Raw genomic sequence first — 20,528 nt, 5'->3', positions numbered from 1 at the left:
TACAAGAGCCATGCAGCCAGCCAATCACCATGCTGCTTCAGTCCCATGTCCTGTCATGTGACAGCGATGGAAGCCGCATGGTGATTGGCTGGCCGCACGGCAATTGTAAACTGAAGAGGAAGTGAAGAGGACCTGTATCGTTGCAGGGAGCAGTTGATGTATAATGCTCTGCTGCAGCTCTGCACAGGAGGACCGCCCCACCCCAGGCTCCTGCTCCGGGCCCCCCAGCTTTGGTAGGGGTTGCAAGGGCTATTCTTATGCCTCTGGAGACAACCTTTGTGAATCAACCGCATTCATTCCAAGAGGATTGAAAAGGAAATACAATGTTTATGCTCTGATATATTCAGTTATTCATATATAACATGGACTGCAGGTTTGTCACAATACTATTCCCATAAGCAGGGCCTTGTGCTGATAAAGTTCTGCAATATATCAACTTTTCATGCCAACCATAACACGCTGGCTTCAATACACTAAGCATTACCACCAATCCGCCCAACATTATGGGATAAGAAAGAGGGACACGCCCCTGCTACACCTCTAACCACGCCCCCGCCACACCCTCGCCATGCATATCACAAGGAATTCAGAAGCAAAAGATGATGTTTTATCATTCAAACCACACCGGTCCTTTCTATCATCATTAGCTTTCCTTCATATCAACATTTGGAAATAAGAAATAAATATAAAGTTTAGAGCCAATTAAACACATTTTTCTGTAGAAAAATGCATCTATTTATATAGATCTGTATATGAGTCCTGAAAGAGGGACAAATGAGGAGGAAAGGGGGACAGAGGGGCAGTTGGGAGCTGTGATTACCACATTCGGTAAAGCAGAAAACAGCTTCTGTCAAACATCACTTCACTAAGGGCTCGTTTCCACTAGTGCGGTGCAGAATCGCCGCGGAGGAAATCGCATGCGGGTGCGATTCCGCATGCGTTTTTTGCCACGATTCCGCATGCGATTCCGCATAGGTAAGGGTATGTGCGATTTTAACCATGTCACTGCCTGTGTAAATTAACATTGATTTTTATGCGGAATCGCATGCGGAATCGCGGGGAAAAACGCATGCAAAAACCGCATGCGATTTCCCTATTAAATACATTGAATGCGATTCGCATCGCGGTGTGGGGGGAGCGAATTCTGAGGGCTCTGCCGTGCAGATTTTCCCCGCACACAAAAACGCTCCGCACAACGCACAAGTGGAAACAGGCCCATCCACTTGTATTGGCTGTGCGAATCCGCATGCGGACAACGCATGCGGATTCGCTATAGTGGAAACGAGCCCTAAGGCTGTAACCACATAGAAAAGTAAAATTACCGACTGGTGAGGTAAAATATCACAGGAAAGGGTAACTTCAAAAATAAACAATCAAGAAAGATTTACGAGTGCAAATTTATGAAAATGTTTAAGACATTTAGGGCCCATTCACACTAGAAATCGCTAAACGCTAACGCAAAACGCTGAGCGTTTTTCTGGCATTTTCTCCTAGCGATTTATCACTGTATAGAGAGCGTTTTTCCAGCGATTAGCGTTTTGCGATTTCTAGTTCAATTCAAATACTTTTATTGAATCGCTAATCGCTCCAGAATTGCTCAGAAAACGCTGCATGCAACGCGTTTGCGTTTCAGCAAATCGCTAAACGCTTAGATGAGAACACTTCCATACACTTTCATTGTGCACACGTTTTTCAAATCGCTAGCGATTTTCAGCAAAGCTGAAATCGCTCTGAAAACACACAAATGTGAATGGGCCCTAACAGAAGGTTTAAATTGTGGAACGGGATTCATGACTCCTTATGTAACATGACTGACTTGGCTTCACTATCTTCAGAAACCTGCTGGATTTCATGTGTGCTTGCATAAGTTCACTGGCTCCAGCCTGCTGATCACCTGACATCTAACTGCTAGACAGCAACCAGCACAACTGCCATCTACATGTTTACCATTTACCTACATCAGTGTTTTACTTAAAGAGGAACTCCAGTGAAAATAATGTAATAAAAAATGTGTTTCATTTTTACAATAATTATGTATAAATTATTTAGTCAGTGTTTGCCCATTGTAAAATATTTTAAATCCCTGATTTATATTCTGACATTTATCACATGGTGACATTTTTACTGTTGGCAGGTGATGTAGCTGCTGCTTGCTGTTTTGGCAGTTGGAAACAGCTGTAAACAGCTATTTCCCACAATGCAACAAGGTTCACAGACAGGAAACTGCCAAGTTTACGTACTCAGAATTTCTTTGTGAGAGGGGTTTCAACACAATATCAGCCATACAGCGCCCCCTGATGGTCTGTTTGTGAAAAGGAATACATTTCTCATGTAAAAGGGGGTATCAGCTACTGATTGGGATAAAGTTCAATTCTTGGTCGGAGTTTCTCTTTAAAGAGGAACTCCAGTGAAAATAATGTAATAAAAAAAAGTGCTTCATTTTTACAATGATTATGTATAAATGATTTAGTCAGTGTTTGCTCATTGTAAAATCTTTCCTCTCCCAGATTCACATTCTGACATGTATTACATGGTGACATTGTTACTGTGGGCAGGTTATGTAGCTGTTTCTAGCTGTTCTGGCTGTTACAGACAGCTGTAAACAGCCATTTCCTGTCTGTGAACATTGTTACATTGTGGCAGTTTGCCCAGAGTACCGCGGTACTCAGAGCTTCTTGTGGGAGGGGTTTCAGTACAAAATCAGTCACACGGCGCCCCCTGATGGTATGTTTGTGAAAAGCATTCTATTTCTCATGTAAAAGGGGGTATCAGCTACTGATTGGGATAAAGTTCAATTCTTGGTTGGAGTTTCTCTTTAAGTTAACATCTGGAAATATGCCTGAAGAAGGGGACGAGATCCCTGAAAGCTTGTGCTAACATCTGGAAATATGTCTGAGGAAGGGGACTAGATCCCAGAAAGCTTGTGCTAACATTTGGAAATATGCCTGAAGAAGGGGACGAGATCCCTGAAAGCTTGTGCTAACATCTGGAAATATGCCTGAAGAAGGGGACGAGATCCCTGAAAGCTTGTGCTAACATCTGGAAATATGTCTGAGGAAGGGGACTAGATCCCAGAAAGCTTGTGCTAACATTTGGAAATATGCCTGAAGAAGGGGACTAGATCCCAGAAAGCTTGTGCTAACATCTGGAAATATGCCTAAAGAAGGGGACTAGATACCAGAAAGCTTGTGCTAATATCTGGAAATATGCCTGAAGAAGGGGACGAGATCCCGGAAAGCTTGTGCTAACCACTGGAAATATGCCTGAAGAAGGGGGCTAGATCCCTGAAAGCTTGTGCTAACATCTGGAAATATGCCTGAAGAAGGGGACTAGATCCCTGAAAGCTTGTGCTAACATCTGGAAATATGCCTGAAGAAGGGGACTACATCCCTGAAAGCTTGTGCTAATATCTGGAAATATGCCTGAAGAAGGGGACTAGATCTCTGAAAGCTTATGCTAACATCTGGAAATATGCCTGAAGAAGGGGACCATATCCCTGAGAGCTTGCATAATTTAACTTTATCAGTTAGCCATTAAAAGGTATTATTTTTACAAGCCTTTGTTTTTTTTTTCAACCTACATATGTTGACAGACAGGATTTTTCAATCTCAACACAAAAATGACATCTGTCTTTTTTACAGGTGAAAAAAATTACTGGACGATACATTAGATTTCAGTTCCCTTATTACTGAATAATTAGGATCATAGATTATACCCCACGTAATGACCGATATTTCTCGTTTTCCAGATTTGTAAACTATAGGAGACGATATAATACAACTTTTTGATACTAACGATTGCATTATCGTTTTCATTTATCGTAAAAATGAAAAATTATGGATTATCATAAATGCAATAAAAATACTTTTGTACTAAACGGTTTATTCACACATTCATGATCACAGGAAATCATGTGTGCTTGATTCTAAACCTAATTTTAATGTTTAAATGTCTTCATTTTTATTTCATACCTTATTGAAAACGATAATTATCATTTACAGCTATTCCGGATTGAAAACTGGATTTATTGTGTATAGCTACACACCACACCCATTTTCCCTTGCGCCCCTATTTCATGCACATGGTTAGTTTGGACCTGAACTCTTGCACAGGACAGAAGGAAAACCGAGAGGAATGCACCCTGTATGTATTTAGAGAGTTTAGCCTGTCTAATTCCCCCCCCCCCTCATCTGTGACTAATCACAAGTGTAATTTGATCTCTCAGTTGTGTCCGTTCTGGTGTATCCTCTGCCACAGCAGAGCAGCTACTTTGTAAAGACAGGATGTTAACAATATGTCTGCTTCTATGAAAGCAGGAAGTAGACACACTGCAGATGTATTGCAGGATTTGTATCAGCTGTAACAAAAAAATATTTTTCCTCAAAGATTATTATGCTGTTGCTTATCTTTTAGAGCAGAAAGGAAGTTCTGAGTTCAGGTCCACTTTAAAGCAGAACTCCAGCCTAAACAAACATACTGTCATTAAGTTACATTAGTTATGTTAATTAAAATAAGTAATCTAATCTCTTACCCACCCTGTTTTAAAAGAACAGGCAAATGTTTGTGATTTCATGAGGGCAGCCATCTTTTTAGTTGAAAGGAGGTGACAGGGAGCATGAGACACAGTTCCAACTGTTCTGTGTCCTGATCACCCCTCCCAGTTGCTAGGCAACGACAACAACAACATAGGAAATCCCATCATCAGGGGAAAAATGCCCGGGCAGATTTATTTGATGGGGCGGAGCTTAGCTTCTGTGCAGCTAATTATAAGGCTTTTGTGAGAAAAACAAAGTTCTGATGCTGTGAAACTGTTAAAGAGACACAAAGCCTTTTCAGTACTCCTGAGTAGATTTTTAGTCTGGAGGTTCACTTTAAGGTGGTTACCCACCAACACTATGGCAAGTCCTAGCTCTTGTATTTAGTTGTTTAGGCGTGTCCCACATTTCAACCAACTGAGCAGCTTAGCAGAACCCCAAGGAGGAGGCCCTTATAGATCCATGTAGCTGCAAGCAAGCTGAGGACACTGAACACCTGACCATTCCCTGTCTGAGCCCAGAGGGTGAAAGTGCAGGATTAATCCTCTCAATTCAATTAAAAATGCATTTAGGTCTACTCTGCATTATTTATACTTTATGGTAATCTATGGCTTTGCTTTGATCTCACAGACTGATGAAACTAAACTCCTAATTGGTTCCAGTGGGCTACGAGGTGTTGGACTAACGACTGCTTTATTTTGCTCCACGTATGTGCTTTATCAAATTCATTTGGGTCCAGCACGTTAAAGGCAGTTTCTTATGGACATTGGACAATTTTGGTCAACAGCTACTAACGGTCGACAGCTACAAACGGAACCTTTAGCACCTTTTCAGCAAAACGTATGAGTACATCCCAGACAATTGAGTGGCATAGAAGGTTCCTTGGGTGTTACAAGGTCCCTAAAAGGCAAGAAGTCCTCCTGGAGTGCCAATATGCCACACTTCGGTTATTTTTACGTAGTAACATAGTTTCGTTGAAAAATGACAATCGTCCATAAAGTCCAACCAGAATAATAAAAAACAAAGAAACAAATAAGTAAGCATTAGGTATCTTTCTCTCTTGCACCGTCACATTTCACAGTTGATCCAGGGGAAGGCAAGTAAAAAAACCCTAACAAGGCTTGGGCCAACTAACTTTGAAGGGGAAAAATTCCTTACCGATTCCAGGTGGCAGTAAAAGATAAAGATAAAAGATCCCTGGCTCAACTTTGCCAGGAGTTACCTGGTGACTATAGCCACGGATGTCCTTCAAAGCAAAGAAAAACACCCAGCCTCCTTTAAATACAGATATAAAATTTGTCATAACTAGTACAGATATACAGTAGAATTTGTTGTAAAATATTCCACATTTTAACTCTTACTGTAAAGAACCCTTTTCTAAATAGATGGCAAAAACTTTGTGTGGTCCATACGCAGATCATGTCCCCTTTTTCTTTGAACAAACCTAGGGACAAAAAGCTGACCTGCCAAGCTTTTGTATTGCCCTCTGATGTATTTATATACATTAATCAGGTCACCCCTTCGCAGTCTTATTTAAAAGCTAAATAAACCCAGTTTGTCCAACCTTTCTTGGTAAGTGAGACCTTCCTCCCCCCTGATTAATTTAGTTGTCTGTCTTAGTACCTGTTCTAGTATGTTAATATCCTTCCTATATTGTGGTGCCCAAACTGTATCCCATACTCCAGATGTGGCCTTACAAGTGATTTATACAGAGGGAGTAGTGTGTGCCCCTCCCCCTGTATCATGCCCCCGCCCCCCGCATTATCCCATACCCCAGATGTGGCCTCACAAGTGATTTATACAGAGGGAGTAGTGTGTGCCCCTCCCCCTGTATCATGTCCCCGCCCCCCGCATTATCCCATACTCCAGATGTGGCCTTACAAGTGATTTATACAGAGGGAGTAGTATACTGGTATCTCGTGGTTTTATTTCCCGTTTTATGCATCCCAGAATTTTATTTGCTTTAGCTGCTGCTGCTTGGCATTGTATATGATTATTTAACTTGTTATCAACAAGTATTCTGGTTGTCCTTCTCCAAATCCTTCTCCCAGCCTGATGTTCCCAGCTGTAAGCTATCTTATATGTTGCTCTACCATTGGTACATCCAAGGTGCACGACCTTACATTTGTCTACATTAAATTAAATTTAATCTGCCACATGTCTGCCCCTATAGCCATCCTGTTAAGGATCTGTTGTAAAATGTCACTATCCTGCTTAGTATTTATAATTTTCCATAATTTTGTATCATCTGCAAAGATATTGTTGTTGGAACACACGTTCAGACTGAGAAATAGTTGTATCAACTGTGTAAGACAAGAGGCTCAAAGTAACAGTACCCACGTTACTTTGCCCTGAGTATCCTTTAAATTTACAAAGGAAAAATATGTTACAATATGTAATTAATATTGTGTGTATCTATGTGTGTCTCCTGGTTCTGATCTGTATGGCTGTAAAGAACTTTAGCAAGTGCACAATGACCTTAGGAGGTGTGGATTGGTGAAGCAAATGATTTTGGTCCACCGTCTGAACCTCTGTGGAGGTCAAGGAAACGTATTGAATTTATTTTAGGTGCTATTACAAGTGGTGAAACTTTGGTCCATTTGAGAAGAAATGTTACCCTTCCAGCTTTTCTTTCTTCTGGAATAAAGTATGAAGAAGAGGCTAAGAGGTTGAACATGAAGGACACTTGTCTGTTGATTTTCAACTCAAGTAACTCTGTAAGCACACTATCTGCATGGGGTCGTTCCTTCTTCTCACGTTTACCCTTCTGGGCACTCAAGTTTCCTTCCACAACCAAAAAAAACTTACTGGCTGATTTGTTGGCTTTAAAGTGAGTGGGAAAAATCTATCTTAAAAAAATAATCCAGATACTTACTTAAGGAGAGGGAAGGTTCTGGGTCCTAAAGAGCCTTCCTGCTCCTCTTCCGTTCCAGCGCTGGTTCCCCGGGAGCAGTAATCGACCAATTTGGTCAAATTCTGCTATCTCTGCCACTGAATGGAGGCTTCAGAAGTCTTTGGGGGCCCGAGAGCTCCCGAAGACGGGGCACTCCATTCCAATCCTAGCACATGCGAGTGCCCTCAGTATGGAGCACGAGTGACTGCAGTATGGAGCCACCTGTCTTCAGTAGGACTCAGCTCCCAAAGACTTCCGAAGTCCCCCACAGCGGGGGATTCAAATGGAGGAGTTTCTGCTGCAACAAGGGCACCGAGAGAGGAGAGTGAAGGCTCTGTAGGCTTTCGCTGTCCTTAGGTAAGTATCTGGTTATTTTATTTTTTTTTGTATGTTACGGTTCCCAATGACTAACTCAAATTAGAGTGTTCTCTGAACACTGGATTGTGCCCCTATATCAATGTGTCACATCAAAGAATAAAAAAGGCTCCTCACCTCCAAGCCAGCGTCGGTGATCGTTGACCTCTTCAGGCTCATAGACTTCACTCCCTTCTTGGACAGGGGGTAGTTGTCAATGAACTCACAGATGTCCAGGTCTGAAACCCCAACCAAACAGAAAGAGTCAAACCCCCTTACAGCAAATCCCTGCAGACTGACAAACTCCTTCTCCCCCGTGGGGTGCACGTTGTACAGTTCCTTGGCATGCAACACCGGGCTCAGCCCAACCCAGAACTTTGGCTGGTACAGGACCCGCCGCCACGTCTTGCAGACCTGAGCAAGGACGCATTTCTCGCAGGCCGAAAAGTAGCAGAAGAGGCGGTTGAGGATCTTCTCATCGAGGGCCTGGTGGCAGTCCATTCCCGGGCTCTGGATCCTGTCCATGGAGAAGCCACAAGGGATGGCCGGGCTTTCTTCCCCGGGGCTGAGACCCAGAGGGATGCTGTGGGTCGGAGGTGGGGGCAGGATGGGTAATACTGAAGGGTTGACATGCTCTGTGTGCTTGGGAAAGGCTTGACTTAAGATGGATGGCACCGAAGAAGGTTGGCAGATGCGGTTCTTCACAGCCGGCGTTCCTTTGGTGATGCTGGCAGAGCCCAGACCGTTGGCGGGACCAGAGATCTTCACCAGCCCATTGCGTGGCAAGCACTGGGCCTTGGTGTCTCCGTTCGTTGTGTTAGACATGTTGACAACTGTGAAGCAGAAACAAGCAAAAGGCATATGAACATATTAGTGCTTATTGAACATACTTAAAGAAGAGCTCTAGTTTCTTATTGTAAATAAACATTTGCCGTACACCAACTTTATATAGATCAAGTTTCTTTCTCTATGTACTAACCTCCTTGTAGCTGCAGTGATATATTCACAGCTGATCTTATCAAGGTAATGGGAGGGGCCAGTGTTATAGAGTAACATCACTGTGCTGTCATGTGATCAGGGTAATGGGAGGGGCCAGGGCTATAGAGTGACAGCACTGCACTGTCATGTGATCAGGGTAATGGGAGGGGCTAGGGATATAGAGCGACAGCACTGAGCTGTCATGTGATCAGGGTGATGGGAGGGGCCAGGGTTTTAAAGTGACAGCACTTTGCTATTATGTGATCAGTGTAATCTGATTAGCCATGGATATAGTGTGACTACACTGTGCTGTCATGTGATGAAGGTAATGGGAGGGGCCAGAGTTATAGAGTGATATCACTATGCTGTCATGTGATTAAGGTAATGGGAGGTGGCAAGGTTACAGAGTGATATCACTGTACTGTCATGGGATGAAGGTAATGGGAGGGGCCAAGGTTACAGAGTGATATCACTGTACTGTCATGGGATGAAGGTAATGGGAGGGGGCAGGGTTATGGAGTGGCAGCACTGTGCTGTCATGTGATCCGGGTAGTGGGAGGGACCAGAAATATAGAGTGACAGCACTGCGTTGTCATGTGATCAGGATAATGTAAGGGGCAAGAGTAATTGAGTGACAAAACTGCGCTGCTACATGGGCAAGTGGCTGCCCTAGGCCACTGCCTAAGTTGCCTTTCCAGAAATCCATTCATGTCACTACAGATCATTGATTGACAACATTTATGTCACAAGGGATTGAATGCGATGATTTCCAACACAATTCATATGATCAATTTTACCAACAGAATTTAATGGGCACTTTTTGTTGTTTCACCAATGTTCTGCTTTTTCAAAATAAATATTTTGGAGGAAGAAAATACTGTTTACCAGATATTAATGTTGTTTAAAGATATCTCCTTCTGTGGTCTTAAAAATAACCCGAGCTGAGAGGGAGGCTGCCATATTTATTTCCTTTTAAACAATACCAGTTGCCTGGCTGTCCTGCTGATCCTCTGCCTATAATACTTTCAGCCATAGCCCCTGAACAAGCATGCAGCAGATCAGGTGTTTCTGACATTATTGTCAGATCTGACAAGATTAGCTGCATGCTTGTTTCTGGTGTTATTCAGACACTACTGCAGCCAAATAGATGAGCAGGACAGCCAGGTAACTGGTATTGTTTAACAGGAAATACATATGGCAGCCTCCATATCACTCTCACCTCGGGTTAACTTTAATGCTGGGAAACCTTAGCTTAGGCTGTACAGGTTCACACACCGCTTATATTACTGCCCTGAAAGCCAAGGCTGTGTCCAGCTTCTCTATAGATCGCCATTTACAAAGGAGTACAGTGTTCAAAAGCATGACGTTTCATATCCATCCATATGTTGCTCTGATGAAGGCCAAAACTGCCTGAAACAGCTGTCTGCAAGTGTGATTATATGCAGCACTGTGACATGAGCAGGCTGAGAAACCAGCAGATCTGAATGTACAGCTAGATCTTTAGGAAGGTGAATGGATAATTCTCATATCCACTCATTGCCCTGAAATCATTCATCATTACCAGAGTTACTACATGCTCCCCTGAAGCTGGATACTTGGAAACACCTTCAAGGTCACCTGACAAGAGAGGTATATGGAGGCTGCCATATTTTTTTCCTTCTAAGCAATACCAGTTGCCAGGCTGCCCTGCTGATCCTCTGCCTCTAATACGTTTAGCCACAGCCCCTCAACAAGCATGCATCAGATCAGGTGCTCTGACTGAAGTCAGACTGGATTAGCTGCATGCTTGTTTCAGGTGTGAGATGCAGACACTACTGCAGCCAAAGAGATCAGCAGAGCTGTCAGGCAACTGGTATTCTTTAAAAGGAAATAAATAGGGCAGCCTCCATGTCCTTCTCACTTCAGGTGTCCTTTCTTCATAACTCCCAGCTGTCCGTCTTTTGGAGGGACAGTCCCTCTTTCTTCCTTATTTGTCCCTCTTTCAGGATTGATGTAAAGATGTATGTGAATATTTGTATTTTTCTACTTTAAAATGTGTTTAATTGACATAAACGTTATTCCCATCCCTTAAATTGACGCATTTCTTATTTCCAAATGTTAATATTACAGCGTACCAGTGATGAAGGATTAGGGGCAATTTATACTTACCTGGGGCTACCTCCAGCCCCATTAAAGTGAATCTCCGGACTAAAAATCTACTCAGCAGAAGTGAAAAGGCTTGATGTTTCTTTAACAGGTTCATAGCATCAGAACTTTGTTTTTCTTACCAAAGCATCATTTTTAGCTGTATTTTTAGCTAAGCTCCACCCATCAAAGAAAACTGCCTGGGCTTTTCCCCCCTGATGCTGTGCAAAGCATGATGGGATTTCCTATGTTGTTATTCACGTTGCCTAGCAACTGGGAGGGGTGATCAGCACACAGGACAGTTGGAACTGTGTCTCATGCTCCCTGTCACCTCCTTTCAACCAAAAAGATGGCTGCCCTCATGAAATCAAACATTTGCCTGTTCTTTTAAAACAGTGTGGGTAAGAGATTATATTACCTATCTATTTTAATTAACATAACTAATGTAACTTAATGACAGTATGTTTGTTTAGGCTGGAGTTCCTCTTTAACCTCCTTGCCGGTCTAATTCCCGCCGGCAAGGAGGCAGCACAGAACTTTTTATTTATTTATTTATCATGTAGCGAGCCCAGGGCTCGCTACATGATAGCCGCTGAGCGGCGGCATCCCCCCACCCACTCCGATCGCCTTCGGCGATCAGAGTAAGCAGGAAATCCCGTTCAGAACGGGATTTCCTGCAGGGCTTCCCCGGTCGCCATGGCGACGGGGCGGGATGACGTCACCGACGTCATGGACGTCACAGGGAATCCCGATCCACCCCTCAGCGCTGCCTGGCACTGATTGGCCAGGCTGCACAGGGGTCTGGGGCGGGGGGGGGGGGCGGCTCGGCGCGGCAGGTAGCGGCGAATCGGCGAATAGCGGCGGCGATCGGAAGTTACAAGCAGCTAGCAAAGTGCTAGCTGCATGCAACAAAAAAAATTTAGGCAAATCGGCCCAGCGGGGCCTGAGAAATCCTCCTGCGCAGGTTATAACCGGCAAGGAGGTTAAGGACCGTGCGTTACCTTGCCGTCCTCCCCGGCTGCTCCATTTGCCCACGATTGCCTCCGGTATCTTCCAAAGTCGTGACCAGTCACGGTGTCCTGAGCCTGCACGGCGCTTGCACTCCCCGACACCCTCCCGCAGCTTGGAGCGTTTTGTGCCTGTGCAACACTACACTGCTGCAGAACACCACCGCTAAAGAAGATACTGGAGCGGATACTGGAGCGGCTGGGGAGGATGGCGAGCGAGCCCACAGTGCTCATGGGGCTGGAGGAAGCCCCAGGTAAGTATAGATTGCCCCTAATCATTTATCTCAGGTTCCCTGTAAGGAAACCTAATGACATAGCTCCTCTCTTTGGGAAACCTGTCCTTTTGTGAGGACTTATGTACTGATCTGTGTAAATATATGTATTTTTATGCTGAAAAATGTGTTTGACACTAAACTTTATTCCCATCCTTTAAATTGATATATTTATTATTTTCAAATGTTACTATGAAGGAAAATGAATCAGGATAGGAAGGACCAGTGTGGTTTGCATTATAAAACAACATATTTTTCCTATGAAATCTTTATGATATGCATGGCTGGGGTGTGGCAGGGGTGTGGTCAGAGGTGTGGCAGGGGCGTGGCTTAAATATCCCTCTTCCTTATCTGAAAAAGGTGGGAGGTATGCTGATGATGACACAAAGGACCAGTGTGGGATGAAATATAAAACTACATCTTTTGCTTATGAAGTGTTTCTGGTATGCGTGACTTGGGGTGTGTCAGGGGCGTGATTAGGGGTGTGGCTTAAATGTCCCTCTTTCTTATCTCAAATAGTTGAGAGGTATGCTAATGATGATGCAAAGGACCTATGTGGCATGCATTAAACTACATTTTTTGCTTATGGATTCTTTGTGGTATGCATGGCTAGGGGTGTGGCAGGGTGTATTTGGAGGTGTGGCAGGGGCGTGTCCCTCTTATCTCAGAAAATTGGGAGATGTGCTTCCAGGCAGGAGTGATTGCACTTTCTATGTAACAGCGCTGTCTCTCCATAGTATCAGCTTTCCCATGGCTGCTGTCTCTGGTGCTGAAACATTAAACCCGATCGGAGATGCTGCATGTCAATGTTTCTCCTGCAGAGGAAAGCTATACGGTGCATCATTTAGCCTCTGTTAGCTTGATCCTCGGGCGGGAACCGCATGGCTGTCCTTCCGCACTCAGCAGTGTTGCCAACTCATCCCTTTAATTACTGACACGTCTAAGTTATACAGGTTCTGGGGCTATTTGCACACAATCAGTGCCTTAACTGCATCTACCTAGCCATGAAACCTGTATAATTCATGTGTCAGTAATTAAAGGCATGAGTTGGTAACATTGCCGCACTGCTCTTTGTTTCATTTAAAGTGGACCTGAACTCTAGCACAGGACAGAAAGAAAACACAGAGAAATACACCCTGTGTATATTTAGCGAGTTTAGCCTGTCCAATTCCCAATCATATGTGTCTAATCACTAGTTTAATTATATCTCCCCTGTGTCACATGACTGCCACGGCAGATGAGCTCATTTGAAAATACAGGATGTTAAAGAACAAGCGACACCCATGCTAACCTAGAAATAAAAAACAGATATATAAGTAGATAAATATTACTTCTACTTACATAACAGATGTATTGTGCTATCCACGTAATGATTCCTGTGAATTTTACAAAGGAAAAGCAGAAAATCCTATTCTAGGCAGTGGCCATCTTGCCAAGCTAATGCTGACATCATATCCTCCCTGACTCTTGTTTTCCCCATCCCTTCTCTTGCTCATTGTGTATTCATTAGCTGCCCTCCTCCCAGAGTCTTCAGACACTCCCACTGAGGTGTATACTAGCAACTGCACTGTCTTATCCTCCAATCACTGAGTCACCTCAGCCTTGCTTGTAAACACAAGTGAGCAGAGGGTGTTTCTGATAAGCAGCTAGGCAGGGAAATAAAGGAAAGAGGAGGAATATATTATAGATAAAAAAGAACTCCCAGCATTCAACTGAATGGTAGTGGCTATTAAAGGGCCAGTGATCCTAAAGTATGTGATAACTCCAAATCATAACAGCAGAAAAAGTTTTGAAAGTTTTGAATGCAGGATTAGCATCTTTATCACTTAATACACTCAGACCAGTTGCTGTTGAAATTTGATTTTTATGGTGACGATACCGCTTTAACCCTATGAAAGCAGTAAGTAGACACACTGCAGATTTATTGCAGGATTTGTATCAGCTGTAATGAAGAAATGTTTTTCTTTAAAGGTTATTATGCTGTTGCTTATCTTTTACAGCAGAGAGGAAGTTCTGAGTTCAGGTCCACTTTCATAAACCTGAGCGGTCTGTGTGTTGCGCAGATCAGGCACCCCCTTGTGAAGGACCAGCGAGAGAAATGACATCACACAGCATCATATTTATTCTCAGCGCAGAACAACTCCCAGCTAATCCATGGCCTGCGAGTCCCCACTGAGCCATTATCCAGCGTGCCATGACTCCCGCACCGCGAGCATTAGGGGGGCGGAGATGGTGGGCGTCGGTGGCGAGGAGGAGGTGGGCGGGAGCAGGAAGGGAGAGATGAATGCGGCAGGCCCGGTAGACAATGTGGGGTTTAGGGAGAGGAAATGGAGTGACATATTGTAACGGAACTGAGACAAGCTGTCCTATTCACCACGGTATTGTAAACAGTCCTAATGAGCATAGCCCAGGGCGATTGCATCAGGCGGCAGTGTACTGCGGTTCCCTGTGAGAGGCATAGCTCCATTTAAAGAGGACCTGCACTCAGGACAGAAGGAAAACAGAAAGAAACGCGCCCTGTATGTATTTAGAGAGTTTAGCCTGTCTAATCCCCCCTCATCTGGGACTAATCACCACCGTAAATTGATCTCACAGCTGTGTCAGCTCACGAATCTTCTCTGCCATGGCAGAGCAGCTAATTTGTAAACACCGGATGTTAACCTTATGTCTGCTTCCATGAAAACAGGAAGTAGACACACTGCAGGTTTACTGTAGGATTTGTATCAGCTGTAACAAAGAAATGCTTTTATTTAAAGGTCATTATGCTGTTGCTTATCTTTTAGAGCAGGGGGAAGTTTTGAGTTCAGGTCCGCACTTTATCAGGCGGTTTTTCGAGAAATCAGGCATTCAATTGAATAAATCTTAGACTGGAACCTAAATCTAGCATAGACTACAGACTATTCCAATCTGTTTCCTGCTTTGTTCAAATAACCAGGGTCACATTTGTACTTCTATAAGGCCAGTTACCCCCAACAAACAGCAAACCCCCCATTATATACACATAATGCAATTTTACTGAACAATTAACCTTCCGATTGATTGGGTTGGACAGAGTTGATGGTGGCGATCGACTACAAACCATCAGTTTGTCAATCGTTTTATAAATCTGTTCTGTGGATCGGTTCCATCTGAAATGATCGGAATGGTTATAATTTTTATTCCACTTATAGGCCACAGTAACGCTTTCTGATCACAATTAATGGATAGGAAAGTTGATTGTTCTGTAAAATTGCATCGTTAATGGGCACTTTAAGACCTTGGTGGTGCTATTTTTAAATGACATAGCACAGACAACTTGCATACCTCCTTGTCTCTCTCCTCTCCTGTCCCGCTGCAGCTCCAATACAAGTTTTATATTCTTCTCCAGGGAGGTCTCTGACTCCCCAGCCATCACTAATATGATGTGATGTTATGAACTCCCCTCCCCCCACAGCTCTGATAGGTTGGAGCTGGGTAGAGGGCGGAGTTGGATTCGAAGACTGGCCGGCAGTGATGGTGAGTGACAGCTGAGGTCACAAACAATAAGCTGCCCCGTATGCTGCCACTTCCTCCCCTGAGTGCCAGACTCTTGCACAACTGCTGCAGGTCACATGTTTGGCAGCTTGACTGCATGAGTGTGCCAGCCCGCCCCTTGCTTCCCGGTGCCTTAGGCCATGGCCTTTGCGGCCTTGCCTAAATTCCGGCCATGCAAATTATCAGCTGGAAAGGCCGTACTCCTCTCAGTCAAGCGGGGAGTATGGAGGTATGGTGGTAGGGATGAGCGAAAATGTCAAGTCCAGACTCACATTGAATTAGCCCCAGTCTCGCTTAAAGTGAAGCAAAGGCAAACCTCTGGTCAAAATACCCATACTTGCTTAAGAAGTGGGAAACCTGATTAAAGATGGCCAGGCTAAGCAAGTATGCATATGGTGGACAACTCCTACGGCATAGGACAGACATATACAAAGCCCCCCTCTAAGAGCAGGTGGACGGACCTGGGGTTGGATATTGATGAGGAGGACTGGGATGATATATTGATGGTGGTCAAGGGAACTATCCTACGTGTATCCGCAATATCCGGCCACTTTGCTAATTGGTTGGCCAGATCCTGAAGGGACTTCTGTATCTAGCTGTAATATATATATACTAGTAGGCCCAACCCTGTTTAAACTGCGCATGTGCGCACGCACCCGCCCAGGTCACTGGCCCCGCCCTCCTGTCTCAAGGGCTGTCCGGGTGTGTGCTGCGCACATGCGCAGTAGCAAAAAGCACGGACCGAAGGACACAGAGACAGCGCTACGCAGGGACACAGGAGTTTTATTAGATAGGATAACCTTGAGGCCGATCACATTGTTAGGCCCAGTGCACACCAAAAACCTACTAGCAGATCTGCAAAACGCTAGCGGTTTTTGAAGCAGATTTCAGAGCGATTCTAGGCCTGTATAGAGAGGTTTTCTAATAATGCCTAGCGTTTTCTGTAGCGTTTTTGTGTAGCAGATTACATATATTGTTACAGTAAAGCTGTTACTGAACAGCTTCTGTAACAAAAACGCCTGGAAAACCGTTCTGATCTAGCGTTTTCCAGAGCAGTTTTCCACTTTCCTATACTTTACATTGTGGCAGAAACGGCTCAGACATCTAAAAAATGCAGCCGGGGAGTTTGCGTTTGTGGAATAAACAAACCTCTCTGGTGTGCACCAGCCCTTTCACTTTCATTAGCCAAGCGGTTTTCCCCCTGCAAGCGTTTTAAAAACCGCTTCAGAAGCGCTCTGGTGTGCACCAGCCCATAGTGGGTGTGTTTATAGAAAAGGTCAGTTGGTGCTGTCCATTTTCTGTTGTATTCTCGCCACCAGTGAAGATGCTGACCAGCAGGCTCATGGAGGACCAAACAACAGAACGAATTACATATCGAGTATCAATCACATCTTGGTCAATCTTCTGTTTTAACTTCTCACTTTGCTATGTCTTCAGTTATTTATTTTTTCCCTACTTCTGTCTTTTAGTAAAGTTCCTCTGTAAGAAAACTGGAGCTTTCGCCCTGCTTCGTTTGTTGGCCACAGGAGAGCGTCGCTTTCGCCATGTTCTTGAGCGGCGTTACTCCGCCAACATCAGAAAATTGAAAAAAAAATGGTCCAGATTTTCTCAACGCAGCAAGATTTTCTCTCGGCTTCGCACCCAGTTCAGCGTCTAGTGAACTGCTTATGCAATCCGCTGCGCTCATTTCCATATCGCGTTTACACTTCACGTAAAAACATCACGTGTGCGGCAGAAGTCGCCAGCTAATGAATGTCTATATTTCATAAGTGTTAGATTGGAGCTGGCGTGGGCACAGCAGGCCGGGAGAAGGTGTGAGCTGATATCCAGGTGCCAACGTTCTTCTACTCTGCAAATGTGATTATGATGATAAATAGAACGAACGCCCCTGCGTTCTAAAATGGGTTCCTATTTTTTTTTTCTTTTTACCTGGTCTGGGTGCCTTTGCCTAACTGCAGGAACTGTGCATTGCCAGCAGGCTTGTGGGGAAGGTTTTTTTTTTTTGTTAAGCTACAGCAACAAGCTTATCTCAACATGCAAATAACAGAAAGCTTCCTATTTCAGTTTGGGGCAGCGTTAAATATGCTGGCATCAGAATTGCACTGTAGATTTCACTGCACCAATATAGACGTGATTACGTCTATGGAGGCGCCTAGGTCATGCGCAGCGTGGCAGTGAGCGCGCTCCCAAATGACCTGCCTTAGAAAATGCTGCCAATTGTGTGCATTTTGGTGAAAACACTGCCTGTGTATGTTGGGGAAAATGCTGCTACACTGTGTATTTTGGAGAAAACGCTGCTACATTATGTTTATTTTGGGGGAAATGCTGTCACATTGTGTGTATTTTGGAGAAAACGCTGCTACATTATGTGTATTTTGGGGGAAATGCTGTCACATTGTGTGTATTCTGGAGGAAACGCTGCTACATTATGTGTATTTTGGGGGAAACGCTGCTACATTATGTGTATTTTGGGGGAAATGCTGTCACATTGTGTGTATTCTGGAGGAAACGCTGCCACACTATGTGTATTTTGGGGGAAACGCTGCTACATTATGTGTATTTTGGGGGAAACGCTGCTACATTATGTGTATTTTGGGGGAAACGCTGCTACATTATGTGTATTTTCGGTCGATCTGCTGTCATCCTATAGAGTTGCATTGGATCTAATGGTGCAGTAATGCATTTAGATGGATTTTCAATAGATTTCCAATAGATTTTATTCTTAAAGAGAACCCGAGGTGGGGATCGTAGAAAAGAAATCTATACACAGAGGCTGGGTCTGGCTATAGTGCCCAGCCTCTGTTGCTAGTGCCCCCTGCGCTCCGCTCTCCCCCATAAATTACAGCCGCGCTGTCGGGCATTGTTTACCTTACTAATGTCACTCACGCCGCTCCCCCCGCCTCCTGCAGAGCGCCGGTCCCCGCCCGTGTCCCTTCCCTCCAATTAGCGGCGAGGGAAGGGACGTGGGCGGGGACCGGTGCTCTGCAGGAGGCGGGGAGTGGCGTGAGTGACACTAGGGAGGTAAATATAGCTCGTTGCGACACGCTGCGTGTCGCCAGCGCGGCTGTAATTTATGGGGGAGAGCGGAGCGCAGGGGGGACTTAGCGGGGATTCAAATAGCAACAGAGGCTGGGCACTATAGCCAGACCCAGCCATATTTCTTTCTACGATCCCCACCTCGGGTTCTCTTTAAATGTATGGGAAACCTGTTCCTAGTGGGTGACATACATCAGATAGATTCCTGGCAGATTCAACCTCACAGGCATCTGCCAGAAATCTATCTGATGGTCGAATCTGCTGCAAATCTATAAGTGTATGGCCACCTATTGTCCTGAACACAGCATGCTCCCGGAGATGTATGATGTAGTCTTTCCATCGTAGCCTTTCTCTTATCCTGCATTTAACTCCCGCCTATATTATACCTCTGCCTGATAGATGTCTCCTTGGGTATAATATTTACATCCAAACCGCAAACCTCCCTCCCCCACGACGCTCGTCCATTTTTCCATTTTTAAAGCACTTAGAAGGTTGTGTATTCCATGTCGGTGGTAGGGGGGGGGGTAGGGTCAAAGGTCGGCGTATAACTGTTCCCAGCAATCCCCCACCCCCGGCAGACGCTCTGCGGATTAATGTTTAATGACACACTGAGCAGTTTTCCATAACCTGCAATGGAGAAGAGTCTGAGATGGACGAACTACGGCCGGCATGAATGAGTTCCTTAACCAAATACTAAAACACCGTCCAGGATTGCCCACTGGTGTCTACAAACTGTTCTTTCCCCTCTTCTAACTGCATAAACGGCCTGGGCCTCAGCCAGAGGTTGGCGATAAAAAGCAACAGAAGCGTCTACAAAGGAAGGCCGTTCAATGGGCAGATAGCTTTATTGAGAAAGCCATAAAAACAATCCCTGGGGTGGCGCTTTGTGACTGCTGTGAATCTGATAAGCCAGAGATACTTATTCATACCTCCCAACTTTTTGAGAGGAGAAAGAGGGACACTTAAGCCACTCCCCTGCCACACCCCTGATCACGCCCCCATCACAACCCTAGTCATGCATACCATAAAGATTTCATAAGAAAAATATGTTGTTTTGTCATTCTAACTACACTAATCCTTTCTATCCTGGTTCATTCTCTTTCATATTAACATTTTAAAAATAGTAATATATCAATTTAAAGAGAGGGCTAACTGCCGCAGCCCTGCCCCACGTGCGTCTGTCAGCGCGTATCTCCGCCTCTACCCCGCCCCTCTCAGTCTTCCTTCACTGAGAGGGGCGGGGGAGAGGCGGCGATGCGCCGCTGATAGACGCGACTGGAGGCAGGGCTGCAGCTGTTAGCCCTGCCTCCAGGAGCGACCAAATGCACGACCAAGTCGTGCTGGGGTGGGTTTGGGGGTGAAGGGACCCCCTTTGTGCGGCGCGATATGGGCGGTTTAGCAGGGGCACACGTGCCCCTGCTAACTTTGAGCTCTGAAGCGAGATTTATTCTTGCTTCAGAGTCTCTTTAAAGGATGAGAATGAAGTTTAGAGTCAAACACACACACATTTTTTTAGTAGAGAAATATATATATTTACATAGAAAGAGGGACAAAGTCCTGAAAGAGGGAAAAATGAGGAGGAAAGAGGGACAGAGGGACAGGGCTCCCAAAAAGGGACAGTTGGGAGCTATACTTAGTGAAAACATTTTAAGGAGAGCCTGAACTCAGAGCTTCCTCTCTGCTCTAAGAGATAAGCAGCAGCATAATAACCTTTAAACAAAAAACATTTCTTTGTTACAGCTGATACAAATCCTGCAATAAATCTGCAGTGAGTCTACTTCCTGCTTTCATGGATGCAGACATATTGTATTGCCTG

At 44.6% G+C, this 20,528-nt stretch overlaps 1 protein-coding gene across 2 annotated transcripts in view; it reads right to left on the bottom strand.

Annotated features, from left to right (window-relative positions):
- The window catches only part of FBXL16 (F-box and leucine rich repeat protein 16), a 98,233-nt gene that overhangs the window by 27,114 nt on the left and 50,591 nt on the right, over positions 1-20,528 (bottom strand). The window contains exons 1-2 of one of the 2 annotated variants that reach the window (XM_068243579.1): positions 8,762-8,837; positions 7,921-8,615 (exon numbers count right to left, since the gene is read on the bottom strand). In XM_068243579.1, the coding sequence (XP_068099680.1) occupies positions 7,921-8,607 (687 nt within the window). In that variant the 5' untranslated portion in view covers positions 8,608-8,615; positions 8,762-8,837. Of the gene's footprint in view, positions 1-7,920; positions 8,616-8,761; positions 8,838-20,528 lie in introns of those variants that run through there. The other variant, XM_068243580.1, reaches the window with a different exon arrangement.

The sequence above is a fragment of the Hyperolius riggenbachi genome, chromosome 7 (assembly GCF_040937935.1).
Source record: "Hyperolius riggenbachi isolate aHypRig1 chromosome 7, aHypRig1.pri, whole genome shotgun sequence".
Lineage (NCBI taxonomy): Eukaryota > Metazoa > Chordata > Amphibia > Anura > Hyperoliidae > Hyperolius > Hyperolius riggenbachi.
This window is presented reverse-complemented; position numbering and strand designations above follow the sequence as displayed.